At 35.5% G+C, this 23,496-nt stretch overlaps 1 protein-coding gene across 1 annotated transcript in view; it reads right to left on the bottom strand.

Annotated features, from left to right (window-relative positions):
• The window catches only part of PLA2G4A (phospholipase A2 group IVA), a 247,567-nt gene that overhangs the window by 2,801 nt on the left and 221,270 nt on the right, over window positions 1-23,496 (bottom strand). Inside the window, exons 14-16 of the mRNA XM_063105935.1 lie at window positions 17,763-17,947; window positions 7,268-7,463; window positions 5,435-5,592 (exon numbers count right to left, since the gene is read on the bottom strand). Of these exons, the coding sequence (XP_062962005.1) occupies window positions 5,435-5,592; window positions 7,268-7,463; window positions 17,763-17,947 (539 nt within the window). The remainder of the gene's footprint in view (window positions 1-5,434; window positions 5,593-7,267; window positions 7,464-17,762; window positions 17,948-23,496) is intronic.

The following is a 23,496-nucleotide window of genomic DNA, read 5'->3' as shown; positions in this document are numbered from 1 at the left end:
TTAATGATTCTATCCCCGCTGTCCATCCCTGAGTCTGACCCATGTTATCTTTCACTTACACCATTAAATAGCCTCCTAATTGTTGAACCAGACCCCTTAAGTCTCTGCTAATAAAGGCAGAGAATTAAAAAAAAAGATATGATCTTCCTCAAAAGGAAATTTGAAGATGTGAGATTGTAAGAAATCCACAAACACTGAGTTCTCATGCTAGAAAATAAAAAATTATACCAAGAGAGGAAGTTACAGCATATTTTGAGAAAGAAGTTTTAAAAAATTATAAATATAGAATAATACAAAAAAGATATTCTGGCCTAAAATCCTGTGAATTTTCTGGTTAATGCCTACCTTCCCAATAAGAACTGAAATGTCATGAAAGCAGGAACCCTATTGGACTTGTCATATTTGATTTCAGCACTTAGAATATGGAGATGCAAAATAATTATTTACAAAATGAATAAATGCACAGAAGGTGCTCACTGAAGGTTGCGTTATACAGGATAAGGTTTGATTCATGGGGATAATGAGACTTGAGTTGAATTGGACAGGTAGGGTTTCATAAGTGGAGAGGAAATGCTGGGCATTGTCTGCAGAATAACTGTATTAAAAGGCTTTAGATGTAAGATCATGGCATGCATAGGAGACCTTGGGAATTGGTGGGCCTGGCTGGAAAGGAGGCTGTGCTTGGAGATCGTTAACAAATAAGGCCGTTTGAGAGAGAGATGGTTCAAAAGTGAGAAAAGAGTGAGAAAAGACGTGTGGCCTCATCTCAGATCCTCACAAAATTGTGACTTCCAGCAATCTGCCTAAATGATCCATGACTCAGTTTCTTCAAATGTAAATTAAAACACCTACCTCATAGGTTAGTTTTGAGTGTTAAATATTGTGGGGAAAATATTTGGCTAATATGAAGCACTCAAAACTTTTCCTTGTTGTTTTGTGTTGTTCATTGCTATGTCCCTAGTTCCTAAAACAGTGCCTGGCAAGTAGATACCCAAAAATTTGTGTGAAATTAATGAATAAATGAGATAGAAGAGATTACAGACAGCATGAAAGGTAGATTAGCTTGAGCCTAATATACAAGGGTACCTCAAAAAGTCCATGGAAAAATGGAATTAAAAAATAATCGCATCCTTCCCATGAGCTTTTTAAAGATCCCTCATATTAGACCATGATACACAATAAGCTTCTAAATTACTTTTTAAAAGATAAAACCTTGACTTGTACCTAGACACTCTTATCAAGATGATATAATATCAATAAATTAATAATTAAGTACCAGTATATCTAGATATGTGTTTTTCCTCATTTTAATTAATATCTAATATTTAATACTTTGTAGAATTATTTGGGAAAGAATTCTGAAGGCTCACTATTATGCACATGGACATATGCTGAATAAACCAACACATAATAGGTTCATAGAATGTGCCTACCGAGTTAATAAATTGAATGAGTGAGACTGGTAAAAAAATATATTTTCCTGTAATAGTAGAATCAACAGGTTCTGGAAAAAGAGATCTCAGAAGGTATATTTTGTCCAGATCGAAGTGTTGGTTTACAGGTACAGTGTGTAGCCACACTACGTGACTGGGCATACACCGCATAGAGATTCCCATGGTCAGGAATTCTGCCTCCAATCACAATAGCACCTTGTGTCCTGACACTTGCCATCACCCATAAGTCAATGACATTTTAAAAATCAATCATAAATATTTTATTTCATATTTATTTTAGGTGCCAGACCTGGTGATCAGTGTCTCCGGAGGACACAAGGTAAGTAAGGCAAATCACTGTTTTTCAGGGGTTTATTATTTGTGTTTTAGGTGGCTGGTCACCAAAAAAAAAAAGGGTATGGAGATTCAAAACCTTGACCTTGGTGTCATAACACCATGCTCTAACCAACTGAGCTTACCAGATAGCCCCCAAAGGGTTTATAATTGATAATTAAATGCGGAAGAGAATAAGAACACTGATAATAATTAGTTGTTATTATATTAGCTGCTTCAATTTACTGAGTGTCTATAACATGCCAAGCCCTTAAATTATATTGTTTTACTTAATCTCCTATTGATCCTATAAGATATGCATCCCCTTACATATCTTATGTAGGATATGCATCCCCTTACATATCTTATGTAGGATATGCATCCCCTTACATATCTTATGTAAGATATGTAAGATTGTTTCCCCTTACAAATGAGGAAAGCAAAATTTGGAAAGATTAATCAGCTTGCCCAACATCACCCAGCCAAAAGACGCAATGCAGCAAGGATTTGAACAGCAGATTTGGTGTGACTGCAAAGACTCTGCATCTCCCACATCCACATGTCTACCAGTATAAGTCACTATATATTGAGTTTCTAAAAAAGAAAGAAAGAAAGAATAAAAGAAAGGAAACACTGTAATTGTAAATGCATTGAGGCAATGTTCAGTAAAAAGGAATTTGGGAGGATTGAGAACATACAGAAACCCGACACTAACAAGAAATCCAGGCTTCTGTCATGAAGTGAACAGACACAGAGCAGAAGTCCTCTAAAGATAAACTGGAATTTAGCTTCGGCGAAGCGGGCCAGCTAGGATCTCCTGGAAAAATGAAGCAACGGGAGCATGTAACTGTCAGAGACAGGGTGGCCTTTTCAGAGCAAAACTTTATGTCAGAATGTGAATTGAGGAGGAAAAGTCGCCTTAAGCCGTGGTGGTCACGGTCACCAAGTTGAAAACTGTCTGCTGTGGGACTGGCAAATAAGCGACTTTGCATTCTAAGAGTTTATACTCACAGTGTCCACTACTTACAAACAACTCTGACAGTCTGTGGCAGAAAGTATGTGCCGTGTTGCTGAAATGTGAATTCTATTCTATTCAGATGATGGGGGAAAGAGAGATGTAGCTAATGATTGAGCCTAATGAAGTGCCCAGCATCCTAATCTCAGCAGAGTTTTGTTGCTCTTTATGAATCATCACTCAAGAAGCTCCAATTGTGATAAAAATGTGTTTTCTTGGTTAAAGTGAGGGGAAGAAGGGAACCACCAAGGGACAGATAAAATGTCAATGAAAACTGAAAGTTTTACCTGGATATGAAATGGATATGAGATACACACATGCACACGCACATGCACGCGTGCACACACACGCACACACACACACACACACACACACACACACACACAGGACATCATTTGAACATGAGTCTCAATGGTCATGTAATTTAGAAGAAAAATTACATTCATTCATTCAAAAAATATTTACTTGCTGCCTAGACTACTATTACATGTCTATATTATTAATTCTGAACATTTGCAAAGGTCTTGTGGTGGAACCACCACAGACCTTCAGGGGTACAGCACACAGACATGCATAGGTAAAGTTCTCACTTATTGAACAGCTTCTGTTTGCAGGGCATTGCTTATGCACCACCTGATTAAATATTCACTGCTGCCATTACGATAGGTCCTATGACATCTGTTTTAGAGATGAGGAAACTAGGCTCAAAAAGTTTAAGTAGCTTATTTAAAGTCACAGGAATGGCCTATCTGGGATTTAAAGGTGATTTAAAGCCCATGATCTTGCCTCTACATGCTGTGCCAGAAATGTTGGCAGAGGAAATTCAAAACGGCTTGATTAATGGTTTGTGAAGAATCAACATCTGATGAGCTGTAAATCTGGACAGTTACTTTGGGATTTAGTCTATTTGTGTTCAGGCTTTAACTTTTGCATCGGTGTGTCAAACAAACTATTTTAAAGAATGCTTGTAAAACATATAAATAGAACTGCATCATTCTTTATAGCAAATAGTTTAGCACATTCTATATAAACCAGAACTGAAAACAGAAAAGTAGTTGAGATATCTACATATATGTGTGTATGTGTGTATATATCTGTATCCACATATATATATGTATTCCCAAGTCCAACAGAGTATTTATGTATTCCTACAATCTACTTTTCACCATCTGAGAATGACTGATCAAGTTTAATACATTTTATCCCAAGGAATATACAGCTTTGAACTTCTTGGCTTATACTGGAGAAAACAGGATTACTGTGATATTACTCCTTAGTTCTCTCCTAACAGCATGGGGTTTTATAAAAACAACTCTGTTCTGAGAATTTCTGCTTACTCTCTATAAATCATTAATTAAAATACTAATTTTTCTCTTCATATTCTTTAGATTTTCATCATTCCTACAGAGAAGTAATGTAGCATGTGGCTTTCAGATGTCCACTGATTGCAAGATAAAAAAGAGACAAAAATATATTGAGAAAATGATATAAGCTGTAAATCTTGATAAGCATGTTTTACATGAATTATCGTATATTTGCAAATGAAGGCTGAAAAGAAAGAATTTTAGAGCTGTAGGAACTGAAGCTAATTGAGGAAAATTTCTTATGTTTAAAAAATTAAAGATGTTGATTAATAAACATTATGGCGCAACTATCATGATTGCACACGTTTGATCATGACTAGTCTCTGGCCGAACTAAACAAGCAAGCCAACTAGATGGGCCAGAGTTCTATGAGCTCACAAAATCTAATTAAATCCCATATAAACAGCACACTCATCCACATACTTCTAGTTCCTTTGCACCATTCACACAGTCTCCAAAAAGACTGGCAAATCAGACATGATGCCTATCCCTCTCCATTTAATTTTTTTCCTTTTGCTTTTATTCTTGTTTCCTAATGTAAAAAATCCAATTAGGCCAATGAACTTGAGCTTTCACAATTCATAATAATTCATCAGACACTATGATATGGAACCACAAGCCCATGATTTCAATTACACAACAGTGTTCCTAAATGGTGAGTTAGAAACTAAAGAATTTCACATAGACACAGAATCTCAGCAGCAGATATACTAGTGATAGGAACAATCGATACTAAAGATAAGGACTTGTTTGTAAAATTTCTAAAGAAAGGCATACTTGATATCTCAAGAGATAAAAACGGAAGAGGATGTTACCTTTGGCAACACTCCCAAGACCCATGAAAATAAAATATCCTAAAAGCATGAATGTATTCATTAAAGTTTGTCATGATAGTTTTGCAGATTAACTACACTTCTGGTTACACTCACTTTTCTACCCTTATATTTCCTTGTCAACACTTTTCTTCCTTACTTACTATTTATTTTATCACATGATGACACTAGGTACTCTGGGGAAGAAGCTGAGTATTCACCAATCATTTAATAAACTAATAGCATAAAATGTGGGTTCTGTCCATTTGGAGGCATGAATTTTCTTATTTGTGAATTTTGTAGGGTTTTTCCTGGAGATTAGTAAAATAATTCATCAAAAGTAAAGTGACCTATTTTGGGTGGTGTCATTCATAAACCTTATTTTTATTTCTACTTAACTAAAAAGAGGTACCGCTGTATTTACGTGGCATGGAAGTAACTGGACATTGTCAATCAATGGTCATGGGAGATACTTACATCAATATTGTTCAGGGTGTTGAAGTGCATCAGATCATGCAGCCTTTTGAATGCTTGATTGGGATATTGAAAATTGAAGGTTGAAAATGGTGATTCGGGGTCATCAAAAATATCAAAGTCAGCTATTTCTTTCTCTTCCTCAGTTTCTCTTGGAACACCTAAATATCAGAAGAGTCACAGATGGTGGTATTTTGAAAACTACAAAATATCTCTAAAACCCAGGGAATAAAACATACAAAGGACCATAAAGACAGCACTTGGAGCCATCACAGAGCCATATAATCTGTAATACCTTTGGACTGTATCTTTCCTATGTTCTGACTGGATGACTTCCAGCTGCCGGTATCTGTGTCTCTGTGGCTGAGGGCTTTCTACCCCTCCCTTCAACTGTGGAAGGCTGCTTTGCCCACTAACAGCAGGCTGGAAATTCTGGTAAATAGCAGCACTGTGCTCCAGGCAGTGGCCAACCAAAGACTCTAGGGAGTTAGCATACAAACACCCCAGTCCCTTTACCTCTTGGTGTGGTGATGGGAAGGAAGACTCTGGAGCATGGGTTCCATTCCGCTCCCTAGACTTTCCCAGCAGGCTCAAATTCCCCTTGTGGCAGCCGGCTTACTAACACATCCTTTGCTATTTGCTTTCCTTCCCTTTTTCCATTTCCTTACTAATAAACTAGAGTGTTCCCTAGTTCACTCAAATAAACTATTCACGTTTGTATCCTTTTCTCGGAATCTGCTTCTGGGGGAACCCAAAGCAAAACATTATTCAATTGTCTTCATGCTACAGAAATCCCCTATATGTGCCAAGTGCTCGTAGAGCCTTCCCTGGAGAATTAACAGTGATAAAAAATTCTCCAGGTGTCCATTGCTCCACTGCTTGACACCTGAAAATGCCAGCCAGTTCTTCTTTGTCCTGTGCTTAATTAAGTGTGCCTCACAATAATCTCCATCCTTATTGACCCTTTCTCTGTCGTCTGGAGCAATCTAGAAAAAGGCCATTTTCTTCTCCATATTCCTTTCTCTTTCCATCCCTGACTATTTCTTGTGTCTTTTCATTCACAAGATGGGAAACTACATTTTCTGGTCCAAAAATAACTGATTTTTAGAGCTTTAAACATCCTGCCTGTCAACCTCTAGGTCTCCTTTGGTTAATCAGGATACAGAGATTCTACAGACTCTGCTGGGTGTGATATAACAGAATGACTAGGCCTTGAACTGGATTCTCATTTTCTATGAAATACAACATGAAATTGCTAGATTACACTTATCTTGTGGTCAGCTGAAGTCCCCAGAATTTTTTACATGACTTGTTCAGGAACAAGAGCTTTCTTTTTTTCTTTTCTTTTTTTTTTTTTTGTCTTTTTCGTGACCGGCACTCAGCCAGTGAGTGCACCGGCCATTCCTATATAGGATCCGAACCCGCGGCGGGAGCGTCGCCGCGCTCCCAGCACCGCACTCTCCTGAGTGCGCCATGGGCTCGGCCTGGAACAAGAGCTTTCTTACAAGGGTGATATTTAAAATATTTAACAACCCCTATGACAAGAGCACCAATCAATCAGAGCAAACATAGTTCAAGGTCTTGGAATAAAGCCTCAGAGATTTTCGCTGAGCTAGGTGTTAACCCTTCACAGTTTCTGGATTGTGAGGAGCTCAGAGAATCTTGGGGTGACAAAGAAGGGAAGCACTTGTGGTCTCAGGATAGTAGCTATTTATCAAGGTAAAGGAAGCATCCAATATTTTAATAGCTGGTATAGCAGTGCCTGTGTGATACGGATTAATATCAGTCTTGCTTCCCTACCAGATTTCTATGGAATATAACTTATTCCCAACATACCTGGAGCTTTGTACTTTCTGAAGTTGATGTTGGCCAGAACAAAGTGAATGATAGTCGGGCAATCTTTCTCCATGTCAGAATTCTTGGGTTTAAAGACATAGCACTCCTTCAGTCCTTCCCGATCAAACACATAAGGATCAATCTTTGGAAAGGGGAGCTTGTTCATTTTAGCCCACTTTTCTGCAAGTAGAAGTTCCTACAGGAAAGAGGGAAAGATGCATTTAGCAATTTCCAGTCTTTATTTGTTCAGTTGGCCTGACCATTATTCAATATCCATTAGATGTCTACCATGTGCCAGCAGGATCTCCTTGCAGGGATGAATAACAGCCCTGTTCTCAAGAAGCCCATCAATATCAAAAATACATAAAAGTACACCACAAACAAACTCTCTACTGATATGTCAATTCTTGGCACAGGGCTAGCTCCACAGAAGGCAATTGAAAAATTATTGATGAACTGAACTGAATGACATTATGTTCAAGAAATTACTAGAGAAAAATGTACTATGGGTTCAGAGTATTCATAACCATGTGAATGTTTTTTTAACCCTAGCAGTAAAAAAAGAATCTGATGATGCAGAATAAAGAACCCTCTGTTACTGGATTTTTATTTGTATCATCTCCACCAAAGTGTTAAAAAATGCCAATTAAAAGTTCATTCATTTTATGTATGAAAAATATTTGAGTTGCTCTGCAACAGCTTTTCTTGGTTTCTGTTTATAAAAAGAAATTGAGCTTCTGGCCTCAGCAATTACATGTGCAGTGGCCAAGGGTAGATCACCCAGAGGTACCAAGAGCTTAGTTAGTCGTCACAGCTTATAGCGTGGTTGTTTCTATGTATTAGCTCCTTTCCTAGTAAGATTATACACCCCCACCAAAATGAGAAGACACATGGAACAGAGCCACAGCAGCTGACTTGCAGCTGCTGACAAGTAACATGACCAAGAAGTGTATGTTTGTTGCCAGACACTGAGATTTTGGGTTTGTCTCTGCATCAAAGCTGACTAGCTTAGCGGGTAAGTATATAAAAAATAATAAATTTAAACTGCAGAAATAAATCAATATGGAGAGGTTCAGCAAATAGACCTCATTCCCATTTATGTGCTGCTTTGGGGGGAATGGGATAAGAAGCAGAATAGCATAGTGGTAAAAGCACAGACTTTGGGGCCAGATGCCTGAGCCCAGTGCAAGCTCTGTGGCTTTAGGCTTGTTTCTTAACTCAATGTCTCTGTACTCATTATCCTCAAATATAAACTGTGATGTTAATAATAATACCTATCTCATAGGATTGCTATTAGAATTAAACGAATTAATATTTTACAGCATTTAGAACAGTGCTTATCACATACTCAGCGCTATACAAATGACCGATAAATAAATACCAGAAAAGAGAGGAAAAGAGATGGAAGGAAAAAAATGAGGAAAACAAGAGAGAAAAAGAAAAGAAAGAGAGATAGAAACAGTATTAAAGAAATTCTTACAGGGAGGAGGTTTGGGGGATAAAGCACATCAGAATGTAGTGCTTTCAAATACTCTTGCCGTCAGACTGACCCAGTCAATCACGACGATGAGTGGCCAATCTAGGTTCCATGCTAGGAGCTGGGAATGAAACAGTGAGTCAAACACTCATGGCTCTTGTTGTTATGGCATTTATAGCCTGGTGAGTGAGAAATAGTAATCAAATAACCCTTTGTGTTTAAAACTGCAAAATGCTATGAAAAAAGTACAGGTTTTGCATTCTACCTGTATTATTTCCTCAGAGTACTTATTAATTCATTCAACAATTATTATTGAGCACCCGCTGTGTTCTAGTTATAAGAGAGTCTGTCCTTGAAGCTTTGGAGTTTATCAATCCCTGGGAGAAATAAATAGATAAAAGAGCACAGTATGACTGAGGTGGGGAAGGGGATGGAAGGTTGTGTGCCTGGAGTGTGCAGCTTGAAAGGCTCAGCTCCAACACAGACACCCTAACTTGCTGTCTGAGTGACTGGAGGAAAATTGCTTAGCCAGCACAGCTCAACAGGGAACAATGTATTTGGGGACACTGCAGTACGCAGTGACACTCCCCTAATTGTAATGTAAGGATTATGAATAACAACCAACAAACAAGGACTCGGTTGTTCACTATGCCTGAGATAGCCGACTCGCATTCCCATCTCACCTACAGTTCAGCTGGTCCTTATTTCTCAACAATTCTTTTTCTGCCTCAAAAATAAAGTTAATACAATCTCCTTCCTTATCAAATTGCTGTGAGGATTAAATGTAGAAAAATGTCAGTAATTTAGATTCAGAGAAAACAAGCACTTAACATAGTACCTGAAATTCAGAGAAAAACACACTTTTCATTCAGCTTTCACCACTCATGCTTCTGGAATGTTGTGAATTTTAGGTTGATCAACTATCTCTCTCACTATCATTTAAAAAGAAATAAAAATGAGGGAGAACAAAGGATATAATGTATATAAAAGCATTTGCTTCATATACTACAAAGGTAAATACAACTCTGTTTCACTGAAAATCACATATATGTATGAGTCATTTATTGTTTGAAACTTCAGAAAACTTTTACGATTAACTCTTTCTTTTTTTTTCCATTCAGTTGCGTTAATCAGATTGTTATTTCTTGTCTAGCACTGTTCACAATTATTCATACATGATTATTCAACATCAAAATAAAACCAAAAGTTCACACTGTGGAGCAATTGCGTGAGGACAAGGAAAGAAAGAGCTTTCTAGTGTTTATAAACATGACTCAAGCCTATGACCAATAATGTGTGGATTTGTGGAGAAAGAGGGAAACGGAACTACGTGAAGTAAAAGCCAGACTATTTTTAGATAGATTATTTTACACAGGAATCAGGAAGAGATGGAAACTTTCTCTTTTCTTATATGATCCTGATGTGGAACATATTAAGAACTGATGACTACAAAGATTGTGATTACAGAATGGAAAAACCATCTCCTTTCTGATGTCTCGTTTCCCTCTGTAAAAGCTGAGAAATAATGACACAGACTATGAGTAAGGCACACTGGTCTGAAAAACGTATTTTAGAAAAATGCAATGAACAACAGCCAAAAAATTGCTGTTTCACAAATTACAGCAACACGCCAGAACTGTCTGTGTTCTACTATGACTATCCATCTGATTATTGTTTGACACCTCAGACACTTCGTATTTCCATAGACTAATTAATAGTAAACTTAACGTAGTATTTGAAACCATTTTCTTTAGAGATAAAAATTTGACAGTATCCTTCAAAGCGGTACTTTGTAAAATGTTCATGCTCATTTTTGAGTACAAAAACGTACTAGAAAGTCTTGAAGGAGGGGAAAAATAATCTAAATAACAGAAATATATTCAAACCAAAGAGTGAATGCATATACTCATATATAAATAAAGGAAATGGCATATACAAGAATATGAAAACATATGTTTTAAATATATGAAAAATATATTTATCCATATAAATACATATATAAAATAATAAGTTGGCTTATCATTAGAGGAAATGAGATTTTTTTTGTTTCTGTGCAAACCTGGAATATGTGCTTTCTATACTAAGATGTTTCTTATTATTTAAAACCTATTTTTAAGAATAGGGAGAAGGACTGCATATAAATGAGTCACCAGAATCTTTGAAAATTATTGAAGTAACTAATGTAAGATACAACAGACAGAAACTACAATTTAGAATTCAGTAGTTTATGGTTATAGTCACTCTCACTTCCATTAGAAGACATGCTGGTATCAGAATCCAAGAGCTTTGTAATGCAATAGGCATGAAAATAATTTTCTATATCTAATGATCTATAGAGTTTACGTAACACTTTGCAGTTCTTCGTTTTTCTTCAGTAAGAAGTTACTACAAACTCATAAAAATATTTAAGGAGAAATTAATGCTGGGTATATCTACTCATCACAAGACACCTGATCTTCAGTGACCAATATGGGCACAGTGGTTTGAATGGCGACCCCCTAAAAGATAAATCCATGCTCTAACCCCCGGGGCCCTGTGAACGTGACCATATTTGGGAAAAAGGGTTCTTTGCAAATATAATTAAGGATTTCTAGATGAGGTCATCCTGGATTATATGAGTTGACCCTAACTCCAATGACAATTGTCCTTCTAAGAGACAGAAGAGGAGAAGACATACACACAAAGGAAAAGGCCATGTGAAAACGGAGGCAGAGGCTGGAGCCAAGGAATGCCTGGAGCCAAGGAATGCCCGGAGCCACCAGAAGCTGGAAAAGACAAGGAGCATTCTACCGTAGAGCCTTTGGAAGGAGCAAAGCCTACTGATACCTCGATTTCGACTTCTCCCTCCTGAACTGTGACAGAATACATTCCTGTTGTTTTAATCCACCATGTTTGGGGTAAGTTGTTTTAGCACCTCCAGGAAACTAGCACAAGAGGTAAATCTGGAAGTGCTGCATTTAATGCTAGGTAGTTCCCTTCATTACACATGGTGGACTGGTGCCCACAAAGCTAGCGTGTGGACTGGTTTGACTGTGATGTGACCCAACCTGAGAATCATAAATGAATCACATGCAGAGGTTCTAAAACGTGCCCTGAATGTCTACAAATAAATCAGGTGCATGTGGAAAAATACAGATTCTTTTTCCTTTATTTGTGTGTTTCAAAGAAATTTGGACCCTGAGTGAAATATAGGGAGATAAATTTAATTTGGATACATTACTTCTATCATTTGTCAAAACTGACTCATTTTAAATATTCCTTCTTTCTTTCTCGTCTCCTTCCCTCATTGCCCCCTTTGTTTCTTTCTTTTTTTTTTTTTTTTTAAAAGATGACTGGTAAGGGGATCTCAATCCTTGGCTTGGTGTTGTCAGCACCACGCTCAGCCAGTGAGCAAACCAGCCATCCCTATATAGGATCCGAACCCGTGGCCTTGGTGTTATCAGCACCGCACTCTACCGAGTGAGCCACAGGCCGGCCCCAGCCCCCTTTGTTTCTTTTCTCCTTCTTTCTTTCCTTTCTTTTAAAGAGAACAAACCCATTTTTCTGACTTCTGGTCATTAAATATTTAAAAGAGCACTAAAAATCTAACCCAGATTTATGGTCAGTATAAAGCGACATAATATGACATAATTTATGGTATAATAACTTAAATCAATTACTCACCGTAAAATTTAGTAAGATAAAGGGAAAAAATGTCTCCAGCAGTAAACTCTGAATTCCTCTGTGTCCCTTGCTTGTTTGCTCCTCAATAAAACCCAAAGTCCCCTCTTCCCCCGCTCCCCTACCAAATTTACAGTCTGTTTATTTTGCATGCTTGAGTATGAAGACCCTGGCTTATTTTCACAAACAACAATTAAACACAAATCCCATTAGAATTTTCCTTGGATTGACCCTAATGGTGAACTAAATTTACATGTATATATCTAAGTTATGAAATGGTTAATAAAAAGAAACTTGACAAAATAAAACACAGAGTTGCTTTTCCTAAATAAATCAATAGGAATAATATTTAGAATCATGAGACTCTTTATATCAGACTATTAGAGTATGTGCTAAGTAATCTAAATATATATATATATATAAAACACTTACATTGACGTCACTAACTTTCAAAGCCAGTTACAATGACAATATAACATAAACTGTGGTTGCTTTTATCAAAAGCCATGATTTCCACCTTTCTACATATTCCTGGCAAAATTTGAGGTTTAACTATACTAATAAGATACTAGAATTATTAATGAATATGAAATAAATTCAATGGTTCTAATTTTTGCCAACATTTATGCTCTATTCTTTTATGAAAAATGGTGTCTATATTTTAGTCTCAAAAATAAAAAATGATTCACTATTTAATTGCCTTAATAAAATCATATTGCATTTATCCAATTATTACATTGGAGTTTTTTCTCTCTTATCAAATGAACTTCATGTAGACTCCTTATCAATTTTTAAACCTTACTATACTATAGCTAAAGTAAATATTCTATTTTGGCATTAATAGTGTAATATTTTTATCAATTTATAAACTATATTTGGGTAATCTTTTAGAACAATTTAGAAATGCATATTTTTGTAACAACACTCATAGGTTTAGAAAGTACTGTCAATATTCCAAGTAAGCCTGAAAAGTTCATTTTTTTAAATTTGAACTTGCTGAAGTTCATTTACGGAAACCAAAAAAAAAAAATGTATTATATGTGATATATTACAATTTCCTTTATATATCTCTGAAAATATGATTAATTATTATCAGAGCAATAGGATACAAAATCAATAATGAAAGGAAATATATACATTTGGGGAAAGGGGTGGGAAGAAAGGAATTGAAAAAATAATTCTAAAGCACATCTATAAGAATGCACAGTTAGAAAGAGACAAGCTGTCTAAGATAGTAAACATATAATAAAGCTACAGTTATTAAAATGCAGTATGTTACTTAGATAAGACTTGTCAGATTGTCATATACGCCAGTGAAGTACAACAGATAAACACAAAACAGACCCTTTTGAGCTATAATAATAATAATATGGTATATAGTTTATAAAAATCACAAAATAATGTGGGGGAAAAAAGGTTACACAGGATTGTGTTATTACACACTCAACATATTAAGAAATATTAATGAGCTAAAATATTTTTAAAGGATTTCATAAAAAAATTGATGCATATTTAATTTTGGTGAGACATATGAATAAAATTTCAAGGTTAAAAGCAATGGGAGAAGTCACTACATAAATATTTAAAACAATAAAATTAGAAATAAAAATTTCAATGCAAATGAAATTAGATCATATTTGCAAAAATAAGACAATGTCCTTAAGACGTAAGAGAATACTTATTAATCAACAGAAAAAATAAGACCATGTCCTTAAGATGTAAGGAGAATGCTTATTAATCAACAGCAGCAACACTAATAATTCAATTAAAAGTAGTTTAAAAGCATAGATATACAATAAGCATGGCAAACGATTTAATCTCACAAGCAAAGAAAGAAAACTGAAGCAAAAATGTGTGGTTTTCTGTTATATTGCAATATTTTTTACTTTATTTTTAATATTTTTTTCATGCCAGCAAAGTCCAAATAGAGGCTCACATATAGTAATGTATGTAAATTGGTTCAGCTTTTTAAGGAACCAATCTGAAAATATTTGTTAAAAGTCATAAAGGGATATATACATCTAGAGCCAACCTAAGGAAATAATAAAAATGTGATTAAAGATTCATTTCAAAGATGACGACTATAGAAAAAAAGTGGCAGGACAGTAATAATCTAAAAAATGAAAATAGAGCATTGTTAAATTATTGTATATCCATGTATAGAGATACTATATATCTTTTATTAACTTTTAGGCATACCTTTTATATTTATCTTACCATATCTTTATAATTATGTTTAAAAAATATTTAATGGCATGGGAAAATGCTCACTGTATAGTTGTAAGTGTAAAGAAGCAGAAGGCAAAATTATATGTCCCCAGTGGACACACACACAAACACACACTCTGAAGAAATACTAGAAGAAAATACAATAATATTAGCAGCTGTTGTCTAGAAGTACTTCACATATAGCCCAAATATTCATATGTTTTACAAGTATATACTCAGTCACAAATAATCAATATGCATTTTTAAAGTACTGCAGAGCTGTGGATGGGCAGGTGGGCAGCAGGAAGCCTGGGGGGGAGGAGCAGGGGATGGGTCTGAACATTGTCCAGAAGGTCAGACTCTTCAGGAGTGGATGGCCATGTGTCAGTCTTAAATTATTAAAAAGCAAAGCTGAAGCATCAGATAGATAGATAGATAGATAGGTAGATAGATAGATAGATAGATAGATAGATAGATAGATAGATAGATAGATAGATAGATAGATAGATAGATGGATGGATGGATGGATGAAAATAAAGTACTGCAGAGCATAATGATTCTTTTTAGAGGTAAAAAGTAATATTCTGAAACCTCCTTCCAATATCAACTCACTGAGGTAGTGGAGCTGTGATTCATATATAAAATGATGGCTTTGACATTTTACAGTCCCATTGGTGAAATGAATAATACAGTGTCTTTCACCACCAGAACCAATTTCTAAGCTAGCTTCTTAAGTCATCCACTGAAACCCATCCCCCTTTGTTCCTCATGGGTCATAGTCACCAGTACAGTACTTTATTATCCTGTGCTTGGATTATGATAAATCCCTTTCATTTTAATCCTTTGCTCTCCATTCTCCAACTCATCCTACTTTCCACTGTCAAATTAATCATTCTAACATTCCAAGTTTATAAAGTCATTTGTCTGCTGGAAATCTTCCACTGATTCTCTATTTCCTATCTTAAATTTCCTAATCTTAAATTCTCCCCCTAACTTCTCCTGATGACAGCATAATATCTGTCACTTCCAATCAGGTCACTCCAGTCCCTCAGATGTGCTCATGGCCATCTCTGTGCCATGTTTATCCTATTTCATTTATGTTCCTGTTCATCAACTCCAGGATACACCAATCTATTCTTATACTGATCTCCAATAATACATATACTTATATAAACCCAAATAACCATTTAACAATAAGTTTCTCAGTTTCCCTTCAAATGTATAAAAGTCTTTCCCCTCAAAAAAAGCCAAAATGTTACAGATATCAGGAACCATGTTTTCCCCTTCACTGCTGTACACAATATACAGAGTGGAAAAGAGGACACACACAGTGTGCACAAAAGAGGCAACTGGTAACAGGTATCAGATTCTCATTCTGCAGCCTTGGAATTCGATCCAAGCTCTACCATTTCTTAACCAGCCCTTCCCAGCCAGGTCCTGGGCTAAACTCATTTCACACAGTATTCTATTTAATTTGTTGATGAGATCTCATCTCACTGATCCTTGTTTCCTTTTCTAAATACCACTTACTGCCTAAAAAAACATCAAACATGAAAGCATTTTGAAAATGTGAGGTTTTAAAAAATATTTAAGAGTTACAATGATAACCATTATTCGTCTTAAGAGCAGTTGAATCATTGTATATTAGAAAGGAAACCAGATGTGCAGTCAGAGAACCTGAGTTATCACTGACTCTTCCTGGTTGGTTGATCATGGATTGTCTCACTTAATCTCTGAGTTTCTTTTTCTTAGTCTATGTAATGAGGATAACCACTCTATCTTGCTTACAGTGTTTCATTCATTCACCAATAAAAAATGTCCTATATATTCACATTTTGGCCAGCATTTATAAGGCAATAAAGATCAAATGATTAAAACAGAGCAAACACATTAAATAGTTTTGCAGATAGTGAAAGCAATATCTGTGTAAATAAGCACATACAGTAGACCACGATAATTGCTGTATTAGAGGAACTTACTAAGTCTTATATACCTTCACTATACTAGTAAGGGTGGAAATCAAGAAAGATGACGTTTGAGATGCGTCCAAAGACTGCTTGGGATTCCAGGAAGAGGGAAGAGATAACACTGTGGCCTGGCAGTCCTCATACATCAGCCTATTCAGAACCTTTACTCATTTCTTCACGAAGGCAGACTTTTATTCTCCCCACAGTCCTGACGCCACTACCTCCTTTTTCTCATCCTCGAAAGAAGACTCGACTCCTAATTCCTATAAAAGCTAGAAGACATCAGATGAGTACTTTCTCAACTTCTCTTCTCCGTGCCTAACAATGAATCTCCATTCACAGCCATTATTTCCCCTCCTCTCTTGCCTCGGTATAAACATTTCTATAGCGCTCTCCACCTGTATCTTTGTATCCCTCTCCCACTTCCCATCCCTATAACTGTCCAGAGATGTGACTCTATCATATGCCTCATCTCTCTATTTTCTAATAATATTTCCATTGATGACTCCTAGGGATCAGTATTTAAACATGCTTAAATCTCTTCTATTAACAACCCCTCCCCCCCCATAAAAAACACACACACGGTTTTCTTCTTCTGCACATCCTCTTCCAGATAGTCTATCTCCTTCTTTCTGGAATAATCTATAGAATTATCTCCATTTTTTGAAGTCCCACTCATTCCTCAAACGACTCCAATCTGACTTCTGCCTTCACAAACCCATTGAAACTGCCCACCCAGTTCACTAAAGACGGCCATGTAGTTAAAGATCTTCACTCGGTTTTCATAACACTGTACACTTTGTTTTCTTCCTTTTCCTTTGATAAAGTTGTTCTTCAAGGTCCTATTCTAATCCGCTTATCTTCTCTAGGTATACCCTCTCTGTGCATAGTTTTCATTGTCTTTGACCTGCTAACTTCCAAATCTCAGCCTAACTTCCTTTTTAAACTTCTGATCCATTATATCATTCTTGTCCTGCTCAGGACTCTGAACTTTATTGAGCTCATTGGAATCATTTAAAAGTTGGGGAGTGATGGGACCACATCTGCATTTTAGAAATACTACTCATAAAAATGTAGAAAATAGGCTAAAGGGATATGAAACTGGAGTCAGGAGGACTAAAAGATCCACAAGGCATGCAAGAGAATGTGGTAGACACTGGAATGCCACGTAAAGTCTCCTTACCTTGAATGGAGGACTTGAGTCACTCGGCCTTGCAGAAAAGTCAAAGGAGATGATGAGGTCAACCCCCCGCTGAGGTCTCAGGATCAAGGGGTACGGCAGGTTAAACGTAAGCCCACTGTCTACCACATGGATCTTTTTACTTTTAACATCCAGAGGCTCATATATTTGCTCAAATTCATCAGGATCTTAAAAACAGAAATAAAGACAAAATAAGAATGAATTAAATGATTATTCAACATTATCACACATATAAAAATGATTGATGGAAATTTGAGAAACAGAATTCCACATGATTAGGCCTTCAGGCTTTGGAGACAAGGCGAGCTGAGCATGAATCCAACTTCAGCAATTGTAAACTAATCATTATCTTTAAGTCTTAATTTCTTCAATGGTAATATCAGGATAAAAGTCAAATAAGGTGGTTGAATTAAGGATTAGGTGGGACAACGCATGGAAAGTCCTTAGCTCAGGTCGTCGTATTAATTCTAAGCCATGATCCATTTAATAGTATTACTTCACATTGCATAGGTCTTTCCTGGTTTAAAAACATTTCCTCATACATTATCTTGTATAATTCATATAACTCACAGGTGAGATAGAGGACATCTATAAATGGAGGGTGGAACAAATTAAAAGGCATCTCTAAAGTGACATAGCTGGGGAGTAGCAAGATCTGGATGGATCCCACGCTCCCCTATCTAGGGCAAGCATGCATTCCACTCTAAGGTGGAAGTCCAAGAAAATAATCCAACCGACACACTCAGCAAACAGGTACTGTCTACTACTATTCGGCTACAATTCTAGGCACTGAACAAGAAAGATACAAACTTTGCTCTAACAGAGCTCACATTCTGTGTACACTGCCCATAACTTAGTAAACCAATGCATGAACAAAAGAGTTCAGACAGCAATAAATACAATGAAGAAAATAATAGAGGGAAATATAATGATGGTCAGGGGACACCTCTCTGAGAAGGAAACCTTAAGCTGAAACAAGAATAATGGTACAGAACTGGCCATCTAAAGATTTGGGGAGCAGAATTGGGGGTGGGGGTTTCCCAGGAGAAGGAAAATCTAGAGCAAAGGCCCTGAGGCAGAATGAGGTTTTACATGTTTGAGGAACAGCTAAGAACCCAGTGTGGCTGGAGGACAGAAGAATGGAATGAGAGGACAGGGAGTCTGAAAAAAAAGCAGGACCTAGAGATCATTAGTTTTATAAAAAAAGTAATATTGGTAACATGCTACTCCTCACATGTGTGCTGCTCCTACTTCCCAGGAAAAAAACGTGACCGGAGTTGAACTGATTGGAATTGAACAGGATGAAATTCCACACAACTGCTTTGCTCCGTCCCTTGTCCACACCCATGTTCCCACCTGCTCTGTTAGGAAGGAGGCTGGCAGAGCTCGAGAGGAGGTCTACTGCAGCCAAATGGAGTCACGGTGCTCACACCAGACATGTATGCTCTCTAGGCGAGCTTTTCAATTCCACTTGTAAGTACTCTCGTGAGGGAAACAACAAAAACTAGAGTCTGAGAGACCTGTGTGTACAGAATCACTTATAAAATATGTAGTTAATACCTTTCTAATGGAATTGTGAGCATTACGTTAAAAAAGCATCGTTAAAGTATCCAAGAAAATGCTCAGCACACAGTGGGAACCTAATGTGTTAGTTTTCTCCACGTGTTCCTAAGTAAGAATGAGATTGACTATAGTTCTCTTATAGTTATTTTAATCATTACTTTTTCAGATCAAGAGGTCAAAAAGGATGGCAAATATTTAAATTCAACTGTACAATTAAATCCACAATCCTCCTCATTAAGGAAAGCTGAAATAAAAACACCTATGACATAATTAGCCATAAAGTTTATTCAACATAAATTGAAAGAGGTTTTTAAATGACAATTTGGCATAGTTACTGTTAAAAAATTAATATCCTAACTTTCTACGCTTAACAGAAGTCATGTGTTTTTTCAGATCTATTAAAATTTTTCATCTCTAAAATACTGAATACCAAATGAATGTAACAACCACTTACTAGTGAGGTTTATAAATAAAGAGGAAACGATTTTACAGCTGAAACAATTTGTACTGCCCAAAATAACTGGAGGAAAGAGCGAAGACATGAACAAATGGTCTTAAATGAAAAACATATATGCTATAAAAAAAAGCTATTTTTAAAGACATATGTAAGGTCATATGGATAAATAATAAAGGAAGAAGATAAAAGGCTTCCTATGTCCAAGGCTAACTCCTAGGGCAACAAGAAGATAGAAGAGAAATCATTCTTTAAATAATTATCTACAGGTTAATTCTCTGTTCTTAAAAAGTGTTTATAGATTGTATTGACAATGTACTTTGCCACCAACCAAGTTACTAACTTCTATCACAGGACCTGGAGTTTAAAGAATGTAAAATTAAAATAGAGAGAGATTATCAAAGCTGATGTTAACATTTATTCCTCTGAAATTTTTAGTTTAAAAATTATGTATATGAAATTTTTAAAGGTGAAAAATTGTGAATCTTTGGTTTTTATTCGTTTTTAAATATTTTAATAAGAGGCTGAAAAATCATTAGTTGGTTACTCCTACTTCTCAAAGCAACTTCATTTATACTGAGTGTCTATTGTGTATTAGCAATTTCATATATAAGATTTCCCATGCTTATAAGATTTTACAAAAGAGATAGCCAGCTTAAAAATAATGAAACTGAGGCTCAAAGAGGTAAAATAGATTGTCCCGTTTCACACAGATAGTGGGAGTCAAGACTTCAAAACAGGTCCACAAAGACTGTGCCCTATGCACAGTGTTACACTATTACTTCGGAGAGTGGCATGGCCAAAAAACTAAAAGGGTTTAAAATGGATAATATAAAAATTAAACTGTGATGCATAAAGGCTATCTATACATATTTCTATCAATTATTAAAATTACATTAATATATGTGTTTAATTAACATGTGTATTTCAAATATTTTGAAATACATTAATGGAAGTATTTTTATATGCAGTGACTTTCCCTCATATAATTTAAAGTACAATAACTTATAAATACATTTTTGGCTTCATAAACTCATTTTTTAAAAAAATTTTAACTAAAAGATTAACCAAAAACAGATCATCTCTCTCATATTCTGCTTGATTTGCCCTTTCTCATCAGGAAGGTTGTAGTCTCCTTTGCCCTTTCTTAAATCCAAGATCGCACGTGAAGTAAAAATCATTATGAACCAATTCCCAGTGTTCTGGCATGTAGTTAAACACCATTGTTCCAACCTCCAAGATGAACTGACAGTAAGTAGTGTTTCTTTGTTGTTTGTTTTATTTTATTTTTAATTGACAAACAATAATTGTGTATATTTATGAGTTATGATATGGTGTTTCATTACATATATACATTGTGGAATGTGATCGGACTAATTGACACATCCGTAACCTCCAATATTTATCATTTATTTTTGGTGAGAATATTTAAAATTCTTTCTTTTTTTAAGCTATTTTGAAATATATAATACATTATTATTAATTATAGTCACAAAACTGATTCCTTGTGTCCAAATGAAACTTTGTACCCTTTGACCAATGTCTCCCCTTCCCCCAACTACGCTCTGTGCCCAGGCTCTGGTAAGCATCATTCTACTCTATATTTCTATGAGTTTCACTTTTTAAAATTCCACATATAAGTGAGATAACGCAGTATTTGTCTCTCTGTGACTAGCTATTTCACTTAGCACAATATCCTGTAGGGACATCCACGTTGTCTGAAAAAGCAAACAAACAAACAAACAAAAACAGTAACTATTGTTTCTTAATTCTTTTGCAAAGAGCATAGTTTTGCAAGATACAAACAGATGTTGCATACACAAAAGAGTTCCATGATCAAATAGGATCCTGTCTCAAGAAAGACAAGTTTCTATAACTTAAAGTAATAGCCAATTATATTGTTTCCTATTCTTCACACTTTGTGTGAAGATGTTATTAATCCCCACAATAACTCCATGAGGTAGACAACACAATTATTTCTAATTGATAAGTAAACTGAGGCTTTTGTTAAGTAACTGCTCGAGATTGTCCAGCTAATAAAAGACCCATCTGGTATTCAAATATAATCCAGTCTGTTTCTAAAGTACTATACTTGAGGCACCTTTAAGTAGGGCTTAATCTCATTAGAGTACATTGCATCCTGAAGAGGGAGAAAGAGTTTTCAATTTTTCCAAATTTATTTGAACTTGAACCTGATTTATTGTATGATATCTACTAAAATGTCATAGAAAGAGTGGGATAAATGCCACTATGAAAGAATATTTTCCCATAACTTAAAGCATATAGTTTCCAATCCAGTGAATTTGTTCATCAGGTTCTCCGATCGATATGGAAACATATCTATGTTTTACAACCATGTAATATTTCCTCAAAGCAATTCAGCTGTGGATATTTGTGATGGTCATTTTTTAAATACATCACACAGATTTAATTTACAATGTACAAATATTTGGATGTCTATGTTTTGAACTCTAGCCTAAATTAACTCACGTCTTGGTTTCTTATCCCAGATGGTGTATGTCACAGAAAATAAACACAAAAGTAAACAGGAAAAAAGTCATGTAACTAATGAACAGCTTCTCTAAAAACAGTTTATATAGGTATACAACTATTTTGCAGTAAACAAATGAAGGGAATTTTGTCATCTTACAATTTCTTGTGTTTTCAGAAGACAGTCTGTAAGGTGAAGTAATAGACACAAAAATAGTGCAATTTTTCTCATTTCAGGTTGAGATGTTTTAATTCTAAGATACTCAAATTTTAATTTGTGTAAGAAAATCACTATAGAATAAACTAAAGTGTGAGATTTTTCTAACATAATACCTAGATTATATAAAAATCTCTACCTATATGGTTTTGCATGGGGAGTACAAAATTAAAAGAGAAATAGCCTTAATTAATGTTTTAATTAAACTGTGGCATTTTAGCTATATTATAAATAGGAATTTTAATGAAGACTTTATGAACCAAAATGATCACAGTTTGTGATAAACATTTTAACTTTTCATTACAAACATATGGTTATTCTAAAACATAGAAACAACCAGATGAAGATAAACAGGATCAATCTTACTGAGGACCTTTTCTGAAAAAGCTCTAATCAGTTCATTAAATTCAGTTTAAAATACAATTATTTTTAGCAAAGTTGGTCTGTAAATGATAAAGTTGAATAAATTTGTCACTAAATTTACTGAAATCATTTTTTACTGAAATCCATAGCCCATACACATTTTTCAGTTGAATAAATACAAAATGAATAAAATGTGATTTTAATGAGATATACACTGAGAAATAAAAATTAAATTTCTTTCTAAAGACCATTAATTTAAAACAATTTTAGGTTAGAACATTTCAAAATATCTCAGTGTAAGAATTTACGGGCAAAGGAACTGGATAGGCATTTTTTCAAAGGAAGATATAAGAATGGACCACAGACACATGAAAAAATGTTCAACATCACTCAGCTTCCAGGAAATGCAAACTGAAACCACACTGAGATATCATCTCACTGCAGTTAGGCTGGCTAATATTAAAAAGACTGGGAATAACAAATGCTGGCAAGGAAGCAGAAAAAGGGGAACCCTCCTACACTGTTGGTGAAACTGTAAAATGGTGCAGCCACTATGGAAAATGGTATGGATGTTCCTCAAACAGCTACAGATAGAAGTGCCATATGATCCAGCAATCCCACTGCCAGGT

This window comes from Cynocephalus volans, chromosome 8 (assembly GCF_027409185.1).
Source record: "Cynocephalus volans isolate mCynVol1 chromosome 8, mCynVol1.pri, whole genome shotgun sequence".
Classification (NCBI taxonomy): Eukaryota; Metazoa; Chordata; class Mammalia; order Dermoptera; family Cynocephalidae; genus Cynocephalus; species Cynocephalus volans.
Note: the sequence above shows the minus strand (reverse complement) of the source record. Positions and strands in the feature narration are given on the sequence as shown.